Raw genomic sequence first — 21,548 nt, 5'->3', positions numbered from 1 at the left:
TGAGTCGTGAGACTTTCCACAACATTGTAGAATGAAACAAAAGAAGAGAGAGAAATAAAATGTGCTGTTAAAGGATCTGCTGTGCTTCTGCCACCAACAGACTGCAGTCTGGCAACTCTATGTGTTTTATTTCTATCAAAGTGTTGAGTGAATCAGAAGCAGCGGCACAAAGTGAAGCTCCAGGATTTCCCTCTGAAGGCCTGAAAAGTAGTCTCAGCAGCAGGAAGTGAACAGGAAGTGAACAGGAAGTGAGCGTCGCCGCTGCCCTCAGCAAAAGGAAGTGAGCGCGGCCATCAGCAGCTCCATCCTGTAGACGAAGTTGCGTCCCTCCATGCGGCTCCAGTCCACCTCGCGGCTCGGACCCCTCAGCTGGGTCCACTTGGCCTCCTGCACCACGTCGCTCTTCAGCGCCTCCTTGCTGTGGCTGCGGGGGAACTGCACCGACACCCTGCAGCCGCTCTCCGGCCCGTTACGAACTGACCCATCAGAAACACACACACACACACACACACACACATGTACAACTGGTACTGGTGTCGTGGTACTCAAGTCCAGTATCAGTACCAGTACTGGTGTGGGTGCTCAACCCCTGGTGTAGATGAGCAGTGCCTGTGTGTGTGTGTGTGTGTGTGTGTGTGTGTGGCTGTTGGCCACTCACCGGTGATGGCGTGCTCTCCACTAGGGGACGCCACGGTGACGGCCGAGGCGTTGCCAATGCTCTCCACTGGTCCCAGGCCCACCTGGTTACTGAAGCTGAGGACCTGCCAGCCCATCACCTTGGCCAGCTGCTGCACCGCATGCACCTGGTGCTGCGACATCTGCACAACACCACATAGACAGCTGCAGCCCCAGACTGTGTGTGTGTGTGTGTGTGTGTGTGTGTGTGTGTGTGTGTGTGTGTGTGTGTGTGTGTGTGTGTGTGTGTGACCTGGGACAGCAGGAAGTCCTGCAGCTCCTGCTCCTGGTGCGACAGCAGAACCACTCGGCCGTCCCTGTGCACCACCCTGATGTGCTCCACTCCGATGTTGAGCTGCAGCTGGATGGACCTGACAAGCAGAGGGTTGATAATGATCAGCTGACATCACGCTGCCAAACCAGAAACAGAACCAGAATTTGCAGTTATATAAAAATACGTAGACAAATTATTTACACATCCAAATAAACTTGAAAAAGGAGAGATGATGATGATGAAGAAGAAGAAGAAGAAGAAGATGATGATGATGATGATGATGATGATGATGATGATGTAATAATAATATAAGACACCTCCTCACTATTGGACATTGAAATGATTCGAAGCTCATTCAGATTGATAACATGCTAATAATTCACAATGTGAAAAATATGAAGGTCTCTCGCCCACAAAGACCTCAAAGTCTGCAGTAGATTTCCTAAGATAGGCTCGGTTGTGTCACAGCTACTTTATCATATTGTTATTGTTAGTATTGTTTTTAATCTACGACACCTGGACACGAGTCGTCCATTGAACAGAATGGCCCTCAATGCTTGGATACCATCGGCCAATCACAGCAGCAGAAGTTGAGACGTTTGCTCCATCGGGACTCTGCAAACTCATTGGCTGAGGCTGGATAGGCTTGGAGGTCCGAGGCCTGTGATTGGTCCTCTGTCCACTCACTTGCAGATCTGCTCGTAGCCCTGGGAGGTGATGAGCACCTTGACGCTGGACTCGTACACGTCGTTGATGTTGGACCAGTGGGCCTGAATCTGAGGGTCCTCGATGCGGCTGGCCAGACTGTCGATGGTCCTCGCAGTCCTGCAGCACACCACCAGGGGGCAACACACAATCACACCTCCACAATATAACGGAGCTTTGACAGCACACAGTTTGATGACATCACCCACTGCTGGCCCAGGAAGCAGGGAGAACCCCTCACAAGGTCAGAGGTCGCAGTATATGACAGGTAGGTCTTGATGAGACCAACACAAGTGTCCAGTGCATCTACGACCTTCCTAGTGGCCACTAGAATGGTTCTAGTAGTCAGAAGTGTTTTTTGCCTGTAGGTGGCGCTGTGGAGCAGCTACACTTCATTTCTTATGTGATGGAATCTTCACGCACTCGTTCATCCTTGACAAGTCTGCTGAGTGTTGGGGAAAGTTTAGAGCTTCAAAGAAGGGATTCTAGTCCACGACAGGACTAGAATAATAATATCAATATTGATAGCAGTGCATTGCATCTACGTGTGTTAATAAACGTCCTCTGGGTCTGGGCCTTCAGAACCGGAGCAGGTGCTGCTGGGGGGTCCAGCTGGACTGACCTGCTGCGCAGGAAGATGTGCTTGGCCTGGCGGATGATCTTCTCCAGCAGACCTTCACTCTGCTGCAGGCTGGAGATCTCCGCTTTGCTGAAGGCCAGCGGCCCCGCCAGCCGCTGCCGTTTGTGGCCAAAGGGGGCGCTGGCGGGATGAGGCATCACCACCGAGCTCAGCTGCTGCTTGTGGAACTGAAACCAAGACACAACTTGCTTCTCATCACGTTGGTATTGTTGTGTGCACCTGTATATCTGAGTGAGTCAGTGAGTGGGTGAGTCAGTGAGTGGGTGAGTCAGTGAGTCAGTGAGTCAGTGAGTGGGTGAGTCAGTGAGCCAGTGAGTGAAATACTCAATATCCATAAATCAGACGCTTTTAGTGTGTTTTGTGGTTAATCAGCTTGTTTGAGAGCACACACACACACAACAGTTGGAGTTTGATGTTAACAATGTAGCGAAGTCACTTTGGACAGACGGACAGACAGACAGACAGACAGACAGATGTGGAGGTTCTTGTGCATTGTAGGTCCATTCTGACAATATTTAACTATCTATGATATGTTTGTGCTAGGGTTCAATAAAAGCAGATGTGATACGAAGCAAAGTGATTCTGGGGAGGATTTTGAAACTACGGTGGCTGTGATTGGACAATGGTGGAGCACCACGGTCTCATCACTGGGAACCACTGCTGTCTCCTGATGTGACGTGAACGTTTCTAAAGCTGGAGGCAGACATGGACAGCTGTGCTCGGTGGTTGAGTGAACCCCTGGTGGCGAGGCGGTGCGATGACACTGAAGACACTGAGATCTTTACCTCTCTGATCATCTGATGCAGGTTGTGTTCCAGCACATACAGGTGGTCGTCCGGCTTGGCTTTCTCCGAGGACGCTCGCTGGTTCTTCCGCTCTGCGCTGGAGTGGCACAGTGAGATGGAGAGCTGCAACCCTGGAGACACAGCGGGAGGAACCAGCATCACCATTCTGGAGCAGGACAGGGGGTCCCGGTCTGGACCGGCTCGGTTTAGGAACGGTACCGGGATCAGGGATCTGAGCCAGCTTTGGAAACACACAGGATCTATGAAGAGCAGCTGCGTGCCGGTGAGGGGAGATCCCACTGTGAGTGCAAAGTGTGGCTGAGGTCACCTGGAAACGGCTGTGAGATGATCATGTTCTTCACCACGATGTGAGGGATCTGAGACTTGATCTGCACCGCTTCCCTGGACAGCTGAGCAAAGATCTCCTTACAGAGCAGAACATTCTGAGCCGCCTCCAGCTTGACGTGCCAGGCCTGCGTACCTGGGAGGCAACAAGACAACAGCCGTCAACACTGAGGACCACAACCAAGAAGCAAAGGTGAGAAAAACCAGGAGAAGCCTCAGTGAGAGCCGATCCTGATCACACCCAGCAGGAGGGCTGCTATGCTTCTTTTAAAGATGCAAAGTAAGGAGAATGTTGAAGAGCTTCACTGTTTCGGACAGACAGACAGGCAGGCAGGCAGGCAGGCAGGCAGGCAGGCAGGCAGACAGACAGACAGACAGACAGACAGACAGACAGGCAGGCAGGCAGGCAGGCAGGCAGGCAGGCAGGCAGGCAGGCAGACAGCAGCCGACCTGCTCTGGTTTTTGGTGGCCTTCTGAAGAAGTGCATGGTTCCCAGGTCGCCAATATCAGGAGCCTGTTTCTGGATGGAGACCTGCAAGCAGAACAGCAGGTTTCAGAGTGTCACTGCTGCTCGGTGGTTGTAGCATCAGAACAGACTCAGTGAGCTTCATGAAGAGGCAGCAGCGCCCCCTCACCTTGATGTAAGCAGATCCTTCCAGGTCACTGGGGATGTGCACGTCCAGAGGGCAGTAGTCCTCCGGGAGCTTCTTCTCCAAATCAATGTCCGTGTTCTTGATCACCTCGAACGTTCCGTGGTGAGGAAAGAGTGAACCTGAAGGAGTGAAAGGCCAGAGAAGAAGAAGAAGAAGAAGAAGAAGAAGAAGAAGAAGAAGAAGAAGAAGAAGAAGAAGAAGTTATGATCTGGGGCTGCAGACATAAACTGACACCACAATGTGTAGAAGAAAGCAGAAGGTTCTGAGGTTCTGCTCCTGGACTCCATCACCTGCACTTCTGTAGCTCAGATCGCCCAGAATCTTGTCGCCCACTTTTCGTAGTTTCCATTGCGAGCGCAGTCGCAGCAACTCGGAGTTGAAGTCCCGCTGCCTCCGGTTCTCCAAGTTCTCAGCCACTGACTTGCTGAGCTTCTCCGCTCCCTTGAGGAGCAGCTGAGCTGCTGTGGCCAGAGACTTCTTCTTACTGATGAGCTGGAACACCTGAGGGCTCTGAGCAACACAGGGACAAAGTCCTGAGCCAGCGGCTTCTTCCAGAAGCAGGGCTCACCAGTGAAGTCAGTGCACCTTGCTGGCTGCTGGGTCCTGGGACACCGGGTCCAAGGCCATGTACTTCTTCTCCTTCACCACACTGAGGACGTCGTGCAGGACGCACATCTCCGTCAGGGCGCTGCGCAGGTTGTTCCTCACCGAGTCCCAGGGCCACAGAGACGGCTGGAACTTGACTGTTCCTGCGAGAGCACAAGAACATCCACCTTCCTTCACTTCTTCATCCATCCATCCATCCACCCAGCCATCCATCCATCCATCCATCCATCCATCCATCCATCCATCCATCATGCTTTATATATACTATTTTATATCTTTATGCTTTACTTTACAGCCCCAGGATCTCACCGCCATCAACAAGCTTTACTTTAAACTGCTGCTGAAAATGTTTCTTCAATTTAATCAACTAATGATGCAAGCAACCATTTCAATCAATCAATCAATCAATCAATCAATCAATCAATCAATCGAGTACTGTGCAACATCCAGAGGAACCTTAAAGTGCTTTACACATGAAAAGAGAAGCCAACCAATCAGAGAAAAGCTGCTCAGTGGGCAGGAATTTCCTGTTTCAAAGATGAAAGCACTTCATCTTCTGTATTTCATTTTAGTCAAAATATTATACAACAACACGTTGAAGTGTGACAGGAGAAACTGTGGAGTTTCAGCAGAGACACAAGAAGCAGAAAGTGACTCACTGACTCAAAGCAGTTGTGATTAAAGTATAAAACTCCAGCTTGGACTAAATATGACCTCTACTGCAGCTACATAATCCCATAAAGCACTTATTTTAATATTTAATAATTTGTATACATATTGTATTTCATTTGAATTATTCTCTTTACACTGCACACGCTGCTCTAACTGTGCAAACGTCCCCAATGTGGGCTCAATAAAGACCTCCGATTGGTCTGATTCTGACCGCTGTTCTTCCTCTCACCCTCGTCGTCCTCCAGCTCCGGCTTGGTCCAGTCTCGCTCCCTGGGTTCTGCCTCGGTGTCGTTCTCCTCCGAGTCAGAACCTTGGCTGAAGTCGATCCGTTGGGCCAGCTTGGCCAGGTTCTGGGACATGGACAGCGGAGGGACATAAGTCTCCGTCCCGTCCAGAGCCACTTCCTGCACCTGCTTCTCGCAGGTGGACTCGATGCTGACTCGCACTGCTGGGCCTCCAGACATCTTCAGCAGCTGCACCTGAGGACCAGAAGATGGAGCCACACCTCTCAGCTTCTGCTGATCAAAAAACCTCACATAACCCGAACCCTCACATCTTCACTCCTTTCCTCGTGGACCAAACGTGTTTTTCAGAATTTATACAGAGCAGTTTTTCTCTGTACTTCTGGCTTTAAAAAAAATAAATATGAATTTTCAGTTTTTTGGGCCTTGAAGTATCTCGGTAATTCAGAGACACTAAATAAAAAAAGAAACAGGAAATGAATGACTTCAAACACTAAAACAAAGTATGCGGGAAAAGCGAACGTTTAGCACTCATGAAGTAGCACCGGATGGATGAACATTCACTGCTTTCAATACTTCCGGAAAACACAACTTTACAACATCTCAATAATTAAAGCCTGCGCTGCACTGCACTGTGTCACGGACCAGCCAGTGTTTCTATCTGGTATGAAGAAGAAGAGGAGAGAAGAGCATACAGTCTTGGCTAACGGGACACGCGCAGCGTCAGTTTTGTGAAATGTTGCATTTCATTGTGACTGACTGCTGCTAACTGCAGCGCAGAATGCTAATCCGCTAACTCCAGTCGATGAGCTGAAAGACAGAATGAAAATCGCCGCGCACGTCTACCTTCCATTCAAGGCAAATTCAACGAGTAAAGATGTTTATTTACGTTAGCTTCTTCTTCTTCTTCTGCTTCTTCTTCTTCTTCTTCTGCTTCCGCCTACTTCGTTACGTCATTTCCTCCTCCCGGCGGACGCCGATGTGTTAGCTTGCTGCAGTGATTAACATTAAAATGAGACACTATTTAGCTTCGTCGACGTAAAAACATTTCCAATTTGAGGAAATAAGTCCGTAGGAAAGGATTACACTGACATGTATGAACATTCACGTGAAACATTTTCATTCATCAAACAGATATTTAGATGAAGGCCCTGCGATGAACTGGCAACTTGTCCAGGGTGTCCCCTGCCTTCGCCCTAGGACAGCTGGGAGGCTCCATCAGACCCCCAGCTGTCCTAGGGTGTCCCCTGCCTTCGCCCCCGGGACCCTGAGCTCGGGACTAAGCGGGTATGGAAAATGAATGAATGTATTTAGATGAAATATTTTTCCCCTTGTCTATTTTGTCTGTAATGAAACAACATTTCTTTAAAATTTGAAAACAAAAATATAATTACACCGTTTAACTACATTTTCAAGTAACACAGTTTTTCTTCATAAAATGTACTGACGGTGTGTACTGACAGTGTGTACTAACAGTGTGCACTGACAGTGTGTACTAACAGTGTGTACTAACAGCGTGTACTGACAGTGTGTACTAACAGCATGTACTTGAAGTAACCCGGTGAGAAGCTCCATTGAAATGACTGGGACACCAATATTGGCAATAAGAGCAGCGGATCAGTGTTTGTTCATCCATATAAATGATTCTGCTTCAGCTTTGATGGACGCTTCTTTAAGCTCTTCATCCCAGTGACAGGAGCAACAATACCGTCATCTTCAAACCATGTCATCAAGTTAGGGTTAGGGTTAGGTGTGGTGTTGGGTTAGGGTTAGGGTTAGGTGTGGTATTGGGTTAGGGTTAGGGTTAGGTGTGGTATTGCGGAAAGCGCACACATTTCCTCCAGCTGACTTGAGGAGTTTTCTGAATTACATTAACTTGATGTGTGTTGCTTTTTCTCATGGGCAGCCTCAAGCTCCTCCTCCAAGGCACCGTCAGTTCCACTAGGAGCGGAAATGTTTCCATCTGAAGACCACAGCACCATATCCAGTATGTCTGAAAGAGAGTGCTGATTGGTTCATTGTGGAGCCACCAGTGGAAGTTGTCAGGAGCAAGGAGGCTGTTTGAAGGTCTCATGAGGAAACTTACTTGTACACACGGAAGCTTCCAGATATCTGACCAGCAGAGTGTTTGCACCCTGTCACTTCCTGTTCCGTTCTGGTGACTTCTGAAACCAGCAAGTCCTTTCTCCCCAGTTTATAGACCACAGAACAGGTGGGTCCCCCCCATCGCGTCTGGGCCGTGCCCACCACTTCCTCATTTCATAGCCAGCTGATTACCTTCTAACCTCTTCCACCACCTACCATCTCCCCTCAGTTACTGTTCTGATGTGTGCCTCCCTCACAGGCCTGACAGAAGACCCTGTCAGCTCCATCACCAGGCTCATCTTCTGCTGCGTCCTCCCAAGCACTTTAGAGGCAAAGTGGAGAAGGTTCCCATCATACAGGCCAGAGAGAACCCATCCTGGGAGCTCAGTGCTGCTCCATGAGGTCCCCCATATGAAGGTGTGATTGTCTATGGAATCTTCAGCCACGGTGTCATATTGACGGTGACATGAGGTGTGTTCATTGATTCATTGAGTCATTGATGGCCTATAGCGGCACCTCCACCCAGGACATTAAATGAATAAACAGGCCTCTTAAACATTTACAAAATGAAAAACAAAAAATTAGCGATTCACAGTCAAGTCAGCCATTGATATAAAACGTATGAAAGTCTGTTTGTGACAGAAATAAATCCACCATGGGAAAAACAGCAAGACAATAAAACACAAGTGAAGGTCTTTCTCCGACACCGCGGTGGAGCGGAGTGGGTTGGCGCAGGCAGCAGGTTGCGAGGAAGGAACCACTGAATCATAAGAGCCACGGTGACAACGCGCGCCTCTCTGTTGTCATGGCAACGCTAAGACGTTTCTGGGGGTGAAGTCATTTGTTACGCCGATCGTTGCCAAGGCGACCCGCCTGGCGAGGGCGCTGCGGAAGACAGCGGCCTTTACGTAAAACAACATGACGCTGCTGGGGGGCGTGTCTGTCCGCCGTGGTGATGGGAGTTATGGCTCTTTTCAGTGAACCGCTTCTTTTGACTCAACTCACGAAAAAAAAAAAAAAAAAAGTCGGTGGCTCTTTTGGCTCCCAAGCGGCTCCTTAGATTTTTTGTTACTTGAATGAATAAACAATGTTCATGATATCAACAATATTAAATGTGTATTATTCATACACTCAACACGGAACACAGTGCTGTAAAAATAAAAACAATATATACGGAATAAAATACCAGAACAAACATCCACCATAATTATGGACAAGTGAACGAAAAACAAAACAAAACATCACAAGATTAAAAAAAAAAACATTTGCAAAAAAACAAAACAAAAGGCAGCATTCAACTAAAAAAGAAGGGGGACAAAATCAGTTCATCCATCTGTGTGTGTGTGTGTGTGTGTGTGTGTGTGTGTGTGTGTGTGTGTGTGTGGTATTAAGGTATTTATTATTCGTTTTGTTGGGTTTCTAATGTAATAGTTTTTTTTGTTCAGATTCTCTTTCGACTCCGACAATGAACGGATGTTGATCATCGACCCATTTCCCGCTTCCACTCGGGAGCCGGCTCTCTAGGTTCACTCCAAAGAGCCGGCTCTAGTGAACCGGCTCGTTGTGAACCGCCCACCGCTGCTCGGCGCTCGGTGCTGCGCTGCGAGCTGCGCCAGGCTGCTGCTTGTTGTTCCCGCAGAGAGGCGAGAAAATGGCGGCCGTGTCGAGCGGAGGCGCCGCTGCTTCCAGCACTGCGGCCGGGATCACACACCCTGCCCGGGCGGCACACACAACCTTGGGCTCCCACAGCCACCGGGCCCAGCCGCCCTCCTCCTCCGGCCCCGGGATCAGCCACCCGGGTCGCGGCAGCGGCGGCGGCAGCGCGGCCCCCGCCTGCATGTCCAACCCCGGGCCCGGGGCCGGCGCGGCGGCCGGCGGCGGCGGCAACAGGCCCCCCGCTGCCCGGGTGGGCCACTACGAGATCGAGCGGACCATCGGCAAGGGCAACTTCGCGGTGGTCAAGCTGGCCACGCACATCATCACCAAAGCCAAGGTGAGGGCCGCGGACATCCCGGGCGGCCGGGTGTCACCGCTCCGCGGCCGGAGGGGGTCTCACCGCCAGCCGCGGACTCGGATTGACGTGTGAGGCCTTCATGGCCCCGCAGACAGCGGACACTCCGCTCCGCTGACACCGACGGCTCTCGCCCGTGCCCGCGCGAGCGCGCGTCACCCGCTAACGTAAAACCCATTTTGACTGCGATAACAGCAACACAGCGCGTGTTGATTGTGTGTGTTGTGCTGATCGAGGCGGGAGGTTGTTGCGGTGGCTGCACTTCGACGGTTCCGTGTCGACTCCGGAGAGAGCCGACATGTTCCGAACGGAGCGGCTAGCTTTAGCCTGGTGGCTAATTAGCAGTGAGAAGAGATGCTGATATCTTTGTGTGTTGCTGATTGTCGAGGCCCATTATTGTGGAGGCCGAGGGTTCCGTCAGAGTCATCAGTCGTCACGCAGGGTGAAGCCTCCAGGAGCAGAGTCACGCTCTGCTTTTACCTTCGTTCTTCGCGTGGCCGCTGTTTGACGTGAAAAAGTGTTGGCAGAAACACACACACACACACACACACACACACACACACACACACACACACACACGCACACACACACCGCTGTATAATTACGTTGTGTACAACAACAGTACTTCATATTTCCTAAATCTCTCATGACATCTAAAATGTCCTCGTGCTTCAACAGTTTTGTATCAGTTGTGTGTCTGTGTCTTTGTCGACGTATCTGAACTTTGATTTTTGTCATGAAGAGTTTTAAACAGAAAGTGGTTCTGTTTTCTTGGTGACTGGAGGGAGTTGAAGTCCAGCCAGGCTCAGAGTTCAGGACGCACTGGATTCATGACATCATCATGACATCATCGTGACACCATGAGGGGAGAACTGAAGTGTTGTGATGTGAGTGTTGTGATCAGTGGTGACACTGGGACTCAGCGGCTGCTTGAGTCTGGCTCACTTTGTGTGTTGGGGTCCTCTGTATGTTCTGGTAGATCTGTAGTTGTGTCTTGGCCCATTTCCACCAGGCCTGATCTCCTCGAGGAGGAGGAGTCAAAGCCAGTCAGAGCCTGCTGAGGAATCAAAGATGCAGCTCCAAATGTACAGCAGCTCTGGTCCACCTCAGGTGCACAGCGGATCTGGTCCATCTGAGTGTGAGCAGTGATGTGAGGAGCTCCCTGTCAGTGGTCAGGGTTAGGGTCAGGGTTAGGGTTAGGGTCAACCCCATTGATTGGCACTGGCTCGCACACTCTGCCAAATTGTGCTCCGACTCTGAAGCGGTCAACATTTTTCAGTTCTAGTGGACAACATGACAACACTGCGTTGTCTCTGACACACAGAGCGAGATATTCAGAGGCTTCCCTGAAAACCTAGCGAGAAAACTGGAGTTGAGTAACAACACGATTGTTGTCGTTGTATTTATACATTTGGTTTACAAAGTCAGTCAAAGTAATGTGTACACACACCAGGAAAAGAAAAACTTGCATCAATATTTCTATACTACATTTATTAAGAATCACTGGATTAAAGAGTGACCTTTGACCTCTACAATGACAGGAGGTACTCAAAGTGGTTGTGTCTTCCAGACACTAATGTGTACGGCCTACTACTGCTGCTACTACTGCTGCTACTGCTACTGCTACTGCTACTACTGCTGCTACTGCTGCTACTACTACTGCTGCTGCTACTGCTGCTACTACTACTGCTACTACTGCTGCTACTACTACTGCTACTGCTACTACTGCAACTACTACTACTGCTACTACTGCTACTGCTACTACTACTGCTGCTACTACTGCTACTACTACTGCTACTGCTACTGCTACTACTACTACTACTACTGCTACTGCTGCTACTGCTGCTACTACTGCTGCTACTACTGCTACTGCTACTACTGCTGCTACTACAACTACTGCTACTACTACTACTACTGCTGCTACTGCTACTACTGCTACTACTACTGCTACGACTACTACTACTACTACTGCTACTACTGCTACTACCACTACTACCGCTACTGCTACTACTGCTACTACTACTGCTACTACTACTGCTACTACTACTACTGCTACTACGACTACTACTGCTACTACTACTACTACTGCTACTACTACTGCTACTACCACTACTGCTGCTACTACTACTACTACTACTGCTACTACTACTACTGCTGCTGCTGCTACTACTACTACTGCTACTACTACTACTGCCACTGCTACTACTACTGCTGCTACTGCTGCTGCTGCTACTACTGCTACTACTACTACTACTACTACTGCTGCTGCTGCTGGGAAACGTTTGTTACTTCAACATTCATGAGGGTAATTACTTTACATGTTGGGGAAACATGGTACAACAGTACACAGTGTTATCGTCATTTGAGCAAACTACCAAAGAGGTGTATATATGTGGAGAAGTACTTTTTCTCTTCCTGGTGTATATATACATTATTTTGACTGACTGGATCAAAACAATCAGCACAATATTTAAAATTCTGGAATTGCAGAAGTTATCGTTGAAATTACTGCAAGCACCGCTCCAGCACTTCCATCCTGGAGCTGCTGGACCCATGAGAGCCCCTGAAAGCCTCATAGCAAAATTTTAAGGGGGTTTCATCTCAGATTTTTTCATAAAGCTAAAAACATTGTGCATCATTGTCACATTGAAGTTCTGGGCTACAACAGTGAAGCGTGGAGAAGTTACGAAGGTTACGAAGGTTTTCAGACTCATTAAGGCTCCTTCACAAACCCTTACTGGGAATGTCTGCACTGTGTGAAAACAGAAGATGGTGCTGCTGCTGTGGGTCTCTGTAGGGTTCTAGAAGGTTCAGTTGGGCCAACTGGACCTGTTGTGATCTGGAAGAGCGTTGTCGTCTTCAGCAAAGAGTTCATTGACAAAGGGAAGTCCTGGTGTCGTGAATGCTGGCACTGGTTTTCATTGGCGCTCTTCTTCCTTCTCCCTCTAGGTGGCGATAAAGATAGTGGATAAGACTCAGCTGGACGATGAGAACCTGAAGAAGATCTTCAGAGAGGTGCAAATCATGAAGCTGCTGAAGCATCCACACATCATTCGCCTCTACCAGGTACCTGGTCACACCTCCACCTGCTGGTCTCTCTCTGTACCTCTCTCTCCCTCTCGCTCTCTCTCTCCCTCTCTCTCTCTCTCCCCCTCTCTCTCTCTGTCTCTCTCTCACTCTCTCTCTCTCTCTCCCTCTGTCTCTCCCTCACCCTCTCTCTCTCTCTCTGTCTCTCTCTCCCTCACTCTCTCTCTCTGTCTCTCCCTCACCCTCTCTCTCTCTCTCTGTCTCTCTCTCCCTCACTCTCTCTCTCTCCCTCACCCTCTCTCTCTCCCTCACTCTCTCTCTCTCTGTCTCTCCCTCACCCTCTCTCTCTCTCTGTCTCTCCCTCACCCTCTCTCTCTCCCTCACCCTCTCTCTCTGTCTCTCACTCTCTCTCTCTCTCCCTCACTCTCTCTCTCTCCCTCACTCTCTCTCTCTGTCTCTCCCTCACCCTCTCTCTCTCTGTCTCTCTCTCCCTCTCTCTCTCCCTCACTCTCTCTCTCTCTGTCTCTCCCTCAGCCTCTCTCTCTCTCTCTGTCTCTCTCTCACTCTCTCTCAAGGCCATTATGAAAGAGAGTGGGAGCGCTACTGCCCCCTGCGCTTCAGATGGGGTTTTGCAACAGCTAGTAAACATGCTAAACATGTTAAATGAGGCTTTTGCGGTCTTACTGATGGTGCTGTTGAAGCTGTGTGAGGCCGAGAGCATCTCTGAAAACTCCCCACGCTCGCCAGAACTGGTGAAGAATTCCATCAGTGAAAGGAAAGAATTGCCAGATTGTGCACTACAGCGCCCCCTAGAAGGCCTCCAAAGCACAATAAAACCCCCTGGGGACCACTGGGAAGGTTGCAGAGACGTTGGACCAAGCCAGCGTGTTGGCCTCTTCCAGACTTGCAGTTCATACGCAGCAACTCCTCAGCAGCAGGAGTGCAGTGCAGTGATGAAGGTTTTCCCACTGCGTCCTGACTGAAGCTGTTGTGTAATTCCAGGTGATGGAGACGGAGAGGATGATCTACCTGGTGACAGAGTACGCCAGTGGCGGAGAGATATTTGGTAAAGCACCAACGCAGTGGCGGCGTCACGCTGCTCAATTAGCATTGACAGTGTTCACTCCTTAGCATGGAGCTAAGTTTAAAGGCTAATTTTAAAGAGCTAATTTCAAAGAGTTAATTTTTACCGATTGAATTGGAATATTCTTCATTTTCCATCTCCTTGCTTTTTCAAAAAAGATCAAACCTGACAGCATCTTTTATCCTGTGTGTGCGTGCGCGTGTGTGTGCGCGTGTGTGTGTGTGTGTGTGTGTGTGCGTGCGCGTGCGTGTGCGTGTGTGTGTGTGTGCTTGTCCTTGTCCTTGTCCTTGCAGACCACCTGGTGGCCCACGGTCGCATGGCTGAGAAGGACGCCAGGAAGAAGTTCAAGCAGATCGTGGCTGCGGTTCACTTCTGCCACTGCCGCAGCATCGTGCACAGAGACCTGAAGGCCGAGAACCTGCTGCTGGACCACAACCTCAACATCAAGATTGCAGGTGTGTGCCACCACGTTCGCCCTGTGTGTTTTTGAAGGTGGGCGGGGCCAAAGCGCAGGCAGTAACCGTGGGTGCTTTGACTCAGACTTTGGCTTCAGCAACATGTTCTCACGAGGCCAGCTGCTGAAGACCTGGTGTGGAAGTCCCCCCTACGCTGCTCCAGAACTCTTTGAAGGGAAGGAGTACGATGGACCCAAGGTGGACGTCTGGGTGAGTGGATCCTGCTGCTGCAGGCCGCCTGATGGTGGCGCACTCACAGCAGCTCTTCACATCGTGGATGATAAAACCACACCTGAGTATTGATGTGATTAATCATTAATCATTAATAGGTCGTCTATCAATCGATCTAATATTGGCTCAGCCAGGCCCTGACCCCGACCCTGACCCTGACCCTGACCCTGACCCTGATCCTAACCCCGACCCTGACCCTGACCCCGATCCTGACCCTGACCCCAACCAGCTGCACATGTTCAACAATCTCATCACTGTGTTGCTCAATCCAGTTTGCTCAATATTGGAATGTGGCTCATCAATCATTATGATCAATCAATCATTATGATCAATCAATCACTATTGGCCAATCAAATGGTCCAAATGGTCCGAGTGCTTTGATGTCAGGAGGGTTTTTATTGGCCAGCCTCCGAGCATCACTCTGAGTTTTCCCATCAGCGGCAGCCTTGAGTGTCAGTGAACACGAAGGCGTGGCCACAGCTGAATAGCTGTGTTTTGATGGACTGACTTTCTGATGTGCAGTTTTGGCAGTGCAGTGCTTCCTCGCTGCAGTGATGCAGTTCAACATGAAATAATGTAGACACAACAGTGAAGGAAGCAAAGTGATTCAAACAGAGGAGAAAGTGAGTGTTTCACTGAGTGGACTCAATGATTGAGGTCCTCCTGCACATCATGGAGATGATAATAATAATGATAACAACAATAATAATAACAATAATAATAACAATAATAATGATGATGATGATAATATTGATGATGATGATGATGATGATAATATTGATGATGATGATGATGATAATAATAACTGCTACTATGCGAACTCCTGCTGTGTCTCCCTGCAGAGTCTGGGTGTGGTTCTCTACGTGCTGGTGTGCGGCGCCCTCCCCTTCGACGGCAGCACGCTACAGAATTTGAGGGCTCGAGTGCTTAGCGGCAAATTCCGCATCCCGTTCTTCATGTCCACAGGTGGGAACGCCGCTGACCGTCGTCGTTCCGCACAGTGGTTGGAAAGCAAACACACGTGTCAACAAACAACATACATGTTGACTTTTCTGACTTTTCTGAATGTCTTTTTATTGCACTGTTTCCTCTCAGCGGCCACAGTTTAACCCTCCTGGCAAAGCTGTGCGTGATTGTGTGACTGTTGTCGTCGCTCCCCTGCAGATTGTGAGTACCTGATCAGACACATGTTGGTGCTGGAGCCCAGCAGACGCCTGACCATGGAGCAGATCTGCAAGAACAAGTGGATGACGGGTGGAGAGGCCGACCCTGAGTTTGACAGGGTGAGCTGTCAGAGTGAAGCAGCAGTGGGAGTGCAGTGGAAGTGCAGTGGGAGTGCAGTGGAAGTGCAGTGGAAGTGCAGTGGAAGTGCAGTGGAAGTGCAGCGGGAGTGCAGCGGGAGTGCAGTGGAACTGCAGTGGGAGTGCAGCGGAACTGCAGTGGAAGTGCAGTGGGAGTGCAGCGGGAGTGCACTGGGAGTGCAGTGCAAACACTGTGTGGCTGTGTTGTAACATTCAGTGCTTGTGTCTCTGTGAAGCTCATCGCCGAGTGTGAGCAGGTGAAGACGGAGCGAGAGTCGGACCTCATCATCGACCAGGTGCTGATTGCAATGTCGGCAATGGGCCTGGACCGAGAGCGCACCCTTCAGGTGGGAACAGAGAATGAAATATTTACTGTCTATTGTTCTTTCACACTTCTCATTTCAACAGTGGACTTTATACATTTTACAACTTGAAATTAAAACTAGAATAAATTAGAAGCTCAATGTTGGCGTCCCTGCTCGTGATGAACGTTCACAGCCAAACAGTGAAGTCATTGTTGCTCAACATCTTGTGGCAACATCTGAAATGTTGCACGCGCTCACAAACTTCTTCTTGTTATTCTTTGTCAATATTTATTCTTCCATGTGTAATTGCATGAACAGTTCTGATGCTGTGAGCCCAGGAACGAGGCCTCCGTCTCATCCAGAGTGACGATGGCTGCATTCACTGAAGATGTTGTCGTCAGCGTTAGCATGGGTGCTAATCCAGCGTCTGCTCGTTCCCCCGCAGTCTTTACAAACAGATGCTTACGATCACTACAGCGCCATCTACAGTCTGCTGGCCGACCGTCTGAAGAAACACAAGACCTTACCTGTCATCCTGCCCACGCCGCGGCCCATCACGTATCCTCTCAACACTGTGCAGGTCAGCTCCTCAGTGCACTCACGCAGCTCCGCACGACACCACCACACACACTGGAGTCAAGTGAAAGAATAGATTTATATCTAGTGTAGTATATATAGAATAGTGTGTAAACTGCTGCAGTCCTGTGGTGACCTGTGCATGTGTTTGTGCCCAGCAGACGGATCCACAGGGAAACCCTATCAGCATGACCGTCCCTCATGTTCAGCTCATCAACCCAGAAAACCAGATTGTTGAGGTGAGTTGAGAGGCCTCATCCCTCTGCCCAGGTGCCTGCAGTCGGGTGCCTGCAGTCGGGTGCCTGTGAGTGTGTCACTCTGCAGCTGCCTGGGAAATATCAACTGGTTTAGTTGGCAGTGACCAAGTGATTTTACACACTAACTGAAAACAAGCAGCTGGAGATGCTGATGTTGGAGATGCTTTGGTCTACAAGCCAGATGTTTAGGCTGTTTTAAAACCTAGACTTCAGACCAACGACCTCTGCTGCGTTGATTGAACTCTATTGAGAATTAGAATGAGTCCAACCTGAAGATGTGGACCTCAGTTCACATTGAGTGGCGCCCACTTGAAGCTTTGAAATGTAACACATTGTCTCAGAATGCTAAATAGAAAAATGAATTCTCTGAGCTTCAATGCTTATTGCTTATGCTCACATCAAACTGTGTTTGTGTGTCAAGAGTGTGTAACTGACTTTTAAGTGCGCTGCTTAAGACGGAATGTTGTGTTATTGTGTTATTGTGTAGCCGGACGGCAACATGGCGCTGGACAGTGATGAAGGTGAGGAACCCTCGCCAGAGGCCATGGCTCGGTACCTTTCCATGAGGCGGCACACTGTTGGAGTACCAGACCAAAGGTAAAGCATGCACTGGTCTCCATCACTGGTAGGAACCAGTGATGTTCCTGTATCACGTCATCAACCGTTAGCAGCCGTTAGCATTGTGGTCCCTGCTCACTGGGGTCCAAACCAATGTGGCTTGAACACAGAGCAGGGTACTGACCGGGTCGGGTTTACAACCAAACAGTGCTGGGAGAAGTTAAACATCTGCAGACCGACTAACGACTAAAACACCTTTGGTCCCAGGCCCAGTAAAGTCTAAGTCTAAGTCTATTTCAAGCGGTAGATTAAAAACATTCAAGCGGTGCTGAGTCCATTCCATCACACCAGTTTGGATCACAAGGAGGCCGTGAAGGCACCCAGTTGATGCACTGTCTCCTGCTGTTGGAGGAGGTGAACTGCAGAGCGACCAGCAGGGCTGAGCAGAGCAGGCTTCAGGCCCAGCTGGTTCTGCACTGTAGTGTCGGCAGTGGGCTGTCGGGTGTTGATGAATCTCCTGGTTTCTTCTCTTTTCCCAGGACGGAGACACAAGAAGACCTCCAGAAGCTGCCTCCTGGGTTCCCCCGTGGTGCAGTGCCTCAGCCTCCCTTCCCCCCCCTGTCCCCCACCATGGCTCAGATGCACACTCTGATGCCTGCACAGAGCTTGCAGCCCACTCAGCAGCTGGAATACAAGGTGCGTTGCTTTGGTTGGTTTGGTTTACCCATCCGTCCGTTTTGTAGCGCTGGTCTGGGCTGGCCTGCAGGGGGCAGCAGCCTCAGCGGAACACCTCAGAGCCTGCAGGGGGCAGCAGCCTCAGCAGAACACCTCAGAGCCTGCAGGGGGCAGCAGCCTCAGCAGAACACCTCAGACTTCCTTCCTCCCTTTGTCCTGCTCTTCCTGGAGGATCCCTGCGTGTTCCTGGGAAAGCCGAGAGTCTTAGCGTCGTGGTTTAGTGTCAGCCGACCTCTTACTGCTTCCTAGCAGCAGGTGAGCGTCAGCGTGGTCGTTCCAACCAAGCAGAGAACCAGCGGAGCTCCTCTGCCTTCAAGACAGAGGCTCCTCTAGCAACGTGCAGTAACTTCAGGAAGCTCAACATGCACAGCCATGCCAGGGCTGCTGCTGGTCCTGCTGCTGGTCCTGCTGCTGGTCCTGCTGCTGGTCCTGCTGCTGGTCCTGCCACAAGCCTCCCTTCTCCCTCCAGCTAATTCCCATGGTTGGCAATGGCAGCTTGTGGAGGAGGGGCAATAATACACAGCATTCAGAATGGTCTCCAGCCACAAAGCAAGGAGCAGGCCTGGTCTTCCTGGTCTTCCTGGTCTGCTAGGATGGTGTAGGAGGTTCCCCCAAAGAATCCACTGATCAGAAGAGTGCTCCCCTGTTACCTTTGTGTGTGTGTGTGTGTGTGTGTGTGTGTGTGTGTGTGTGTGTGTGTGTGTGTGTGTGTGTGTGTGTGTGTGTGTGTGTGTGTGTGTGTGTGTGTGTGTGTGTGTGTGCTGGTTCCTCTGTGGATGTGTGTGTATTGTTGTTGTCTTGTGTTTGCTCCTCAGGAGCAGTCGCTACTGCAGCCGCCCACCTTGCAGCTGCTGAATGGAATGGGTCCACTTGGTCGCAGAGCTTCTGACGGTGGAGCCAACATCCAACTGCATGCTCAGCTCCTCAAGCGGCCCCGGGGGCCCTCGCCACTGGTCACCAGCCCAGTGAGGACCTCACCATGTTTCCTTGTGCTGGTCTTTGCTTGCCAGGCGTTGACTCTGTGGTTTGCCTCCGCAGCATCCGATCCCTGCCGTTGCTCCTGTGGACGAGGAAGGTTCTGACGGTGAGCCGGACCAGGAAGCAGTGCAGAGGTAAGAGACAGTGACTGCAGTGGGTGAAGGCTTCCCTTGGCAGAGGTGCTGTCTGACGTGAACACCCTGGAGGAACTGCAACCTGGGACCACGCTGCCGTCTCTGCTGCCTCGGCTTTGCATGGTTGAAACAGATCCAACAGTCACATGACCCGGATGTGAACTCAGTGGGCCGGGCTGCACATGCACGCCCAGTACATTCTGAATCATTGTGAACAAAATCTGGAAGGCTCATTGAATCTGAGCCAATGAGAACTTGCCAAGGCAGAGACAGACATCTGAGCCCGGGTCGGGTTCCTCACACTGCTTCTGTTGACTCTGCTGGTGGCTCGGGTCGGGTTCCTCCACACTGCTTCTGTTGACTCTGCTGGTGGCCCGGGTCGGGTTCCTCACACTGCTTCTGTTGACTCTGCTCGTGGCCTGGGTTGCTGGGAGCGCGGGCCTCTGGGCTGCTCTGCTTTCTCCCGCGGGAGGCGTGGCCACTCTGCTGCGGTCTTTCCTCTGCCTCTCCGTCACGCCGGTGCTTTCTGATGAAGCTTCAAGCGTAATCTGCCAGCTTCAGGCCTCTGCTAACACGTCGGCCCACGGCTTCTTCCTCTTCTGTTGCATCGCACAAAGCCTCGAATCATCCCGACCGTCTCCCGTTCCCACCTCAACACTCTGCTAACCCTGACGCTTGCCGAGCCGGCCACTTAACCCACAGAACGGCAACGCCACGCAAGCGTAAATCATCAGTGTGTTTTCCATTTGCTGTATTCTGATTGGCCGAGATGACGAGAACAGTGACGCCCTCTCGCAGAGGTGGGAAGAGGCGACTTTCCCCGCCCCCATCTCTGTGAAGCGAGGAGGACAGAGAGCCAATCAGCAGCGCTTTCTGTTTCCCAGTCTCACCCCCTCCCCCTCCCCCCCCCTCCCTGCGGCCCAGGTACCTGGCGAACCGCTGCAAGCGGCACACGACGCACGCGCTCACCAGCACATCGCATGGCGAGCCCTCGGCCCCAGGCGCCCGTCAGAGGGCGGTCTGGGCCCCTGACACACACACCCGGTGAGGGGACACACCCACTGACCCACTGCCAGCTGGACCTGCACACACACACACACACATAGACATTGACTTTCTATTGGTAAAGCATAACTGACACAACCCTCCACGCACACACTGTTGATCCAACACATTGAGGTTGTGCTCCGACAGTCACAGGTTTCCATCTGCAGTAATATTACCATTGTGTATACTTTCCTCACAGACGCACAAAAACACACACAAGGCTGGGTTTACACAATAGCCGTTGATGCCTGATTGATCTGATGGATGCATTTGCACAGTGAATGAAATGTTGTTGACTTTGTCTGCCGAGACCATGATTTGCTTCCCAACCCAGAAGAGGAAGTAAGCCAGTGCCAGTGTATGGAAGTGTATGCCAGTGTATGGAAGTGTATGGAAGTGTATGCCAGTGTATGGAAGTCTATGGAAGTCTATGGAAGTGTATGCCAGTGTATGGAAATGTATGCCAGTGTATGGAAGTGTATGCCAGTGTATGGAAGTGTATGGAAGTGTATGCCAGTGTATGCCAGTGTATGGAAGTGTATGCCAGTGTATGGAAGTGTATGCCAGTGTGTGCCAGTGTATGGAAGTGTGTGCCAGTGTATGGAAGTGAACATCTTACAGTGAAGGGAGACAACAAAAGCAAACTATGAAAGTGTGATAGGGAGTCTACTTTGAGAAGGAGTGTACAGAAGCACCATGCACGCATTAATGAGCCTGTGCTATCCTATAATAAAAATGCATCATGGTTGAATTTCAGTGTCTTCAAAGGGTTAGGGTCAGGGTTAGGGTTAGGGTCAGGGTCAGGGTCAGGGTCAGTGAGTCTGTAGAAACACAGTGTTTCCTCATTCACAGCCTTGCTAGCTTCTCCCGCTGCGGTCGCTAATAGCATGGAGTCGTAGAGAAATGCAGGTGACTCCAGTGTTTTTGCCCAGTGCATCGTTGTCTCTGCTGTCTCAAGTAGAATTTAATGCTAAATGATGTCACGGAGGCCCGAACCCATTTAGACATTTTCCAATTTAATTTGCTTTTGCCAGTTTTCAACCTCATCTTTCAAAATTGATTCTTGAATAAAGATCAAAACGAATCGTTGCAAATATAACCACGATTCTATGAATGGAAAAGTCACATGTGACCCCCTGGATGACCCAAAGGAGGCGCTACCTCCCA

General features: G+C 50.4%; 2 protein-coding genes across 5 annotated transcripts in view; one reads left to right on the top strand and one right to left on the bottom strand.

Moving 5' to 3' along the window:
* Window positions 1–59: 59 nt before the first annotated feature.
* On the bottom strand, window positions 60–6,581 carry med17 (mediator complex subunit 17). 3 transcript variants are annotated; one of them, XM_076015177.1, is made up of 13 exons: window positions 6,487–6,581; window positions 5,585–5,834; window positions 4,663–4,826; window positions 4,368–4,587; window positions 4,060–4,196; window positions 3,875–3,956; window positions 3,408–3,560; window positions 3,080–3,210; window positions 2,277–2,461; window positions 1,637–1,774; window positions 929–1,046; window positions 659–818; window positions 60–476 (listed from the first exon to the last, which is right to left on the bottom strand). In XM_076015177.1, the coding sequence occupies exons 2-13, from the start codon at window positions 5,817–5,819 to the stop codon at window positions 268–270; spliced, it is 1,932 nt and encodes a 643-aa protein (XP_075871292.1). In that variant the 5' UTR covers window positions 5,820–5,834; window positions 6,487–6,581; the 3' UTR covers window positions 60–267. The 3 variants fall into 3 exon arrangements, with proteins under 3 accessions (XP_075871292.1, XP_075871294.1, XP_075871293.1); XM_076015179.1 differs by having other exon boundaries at window positions 5,585–5,828; window positions 6,487–6,546; XM_076015178.1 differs by having other exon boundaries at window positions 6,444–6,534.
* Window positions 6,582–9,287: 2,706 nt separating this feature from the next.
* sik3 (SIK family kinase 3) overlaps window positions 9,288–21,548 on the top strand; it is a 25,257-nt gene continuing 12,996 nt past the window's right edge. Inside the window, exons 1-15 of one of the 2 annotated variants that reach the window (XM_076015182.1) lie at window positions 9,288–9,675; window positions 12,643–12,759; window positions 13,723–13,786; window positions 14,098–14,259; window positions 14,345–14,469; window positions 15,333–15,456; window positions 15,655–15,773; window positions 16,028–16,138; window positions 16,542–16,676; window positions 16,834–16,911; window positions 17,417–17,526; window positions 18,027–18,183; window positions 19,038–19,187; window positions 19,261–19,334; window positions 20,259–20,378. In XM_076015182.1, coding sequence (XP_075871297.1) covers window positions 9,334–9,675; window positions 12,643–12,759; window positions 13,723–13,786; window positions 14,098–14,259; window positions 14,345–14,469; window positions 15,333–15,456; window positions 15,655–15,773; window positions 16,028–16,138; window positions 16,542–16,676; window positions 16,834–16,911; window positions 17,417–17,526; window positions 18,027–18,183; window positions 19,038–19,187; window positions 19,261–19,334; window positions 20,259–20,378 — 1,988 coding nt within the window. In that variant the 5' untranslated portion in view covers window positions 9,288–9,333. The remainder of the gene's footprint in view (window positions 9,676–12,642; window positions 12,760–13,722; window positions 13,787–14,097; window positions 14,260–14,344; window positions 14,470–15,332; window positions 15,457–15,654; window positions 15,774–16,027; window positions 16,139–16,541; window positions 16,677–16,833; window positions 16,912–17,416; window positions 17,527–18,026; window positions 18,184–19,037; window positions 19,188–19,260; window positions 19,335–20,258; window positions 20,379–21,548) is intronic. The other variant, XM_076015183.1, reaches the window with a different exon arrangement.

Source organism: Nelusetta ayraudi, unplaced genomic scaffold (genome assembly GCF_046127955.1).
Source record: "Nelusetta ayraudi isolate G7.1 ecotype Tasmania unplaced genomic scaffold, CSIRO-AGI_Nayr_v1 ptg000182l, whole genome shotgun sequence".
Taxonomy (NCBI): Eukaryota; Metazoa; Chordata; class Actinopteri; order Tetraodontiformes; family Monacanthidae; genus Nelusetta; species Nelusetta ayraudi.
The sequence above is the reverse complement of the archived record's forward strand: the minus strand, read 5'-3'. Positions and strand labels throughout refer to the sequence as shown.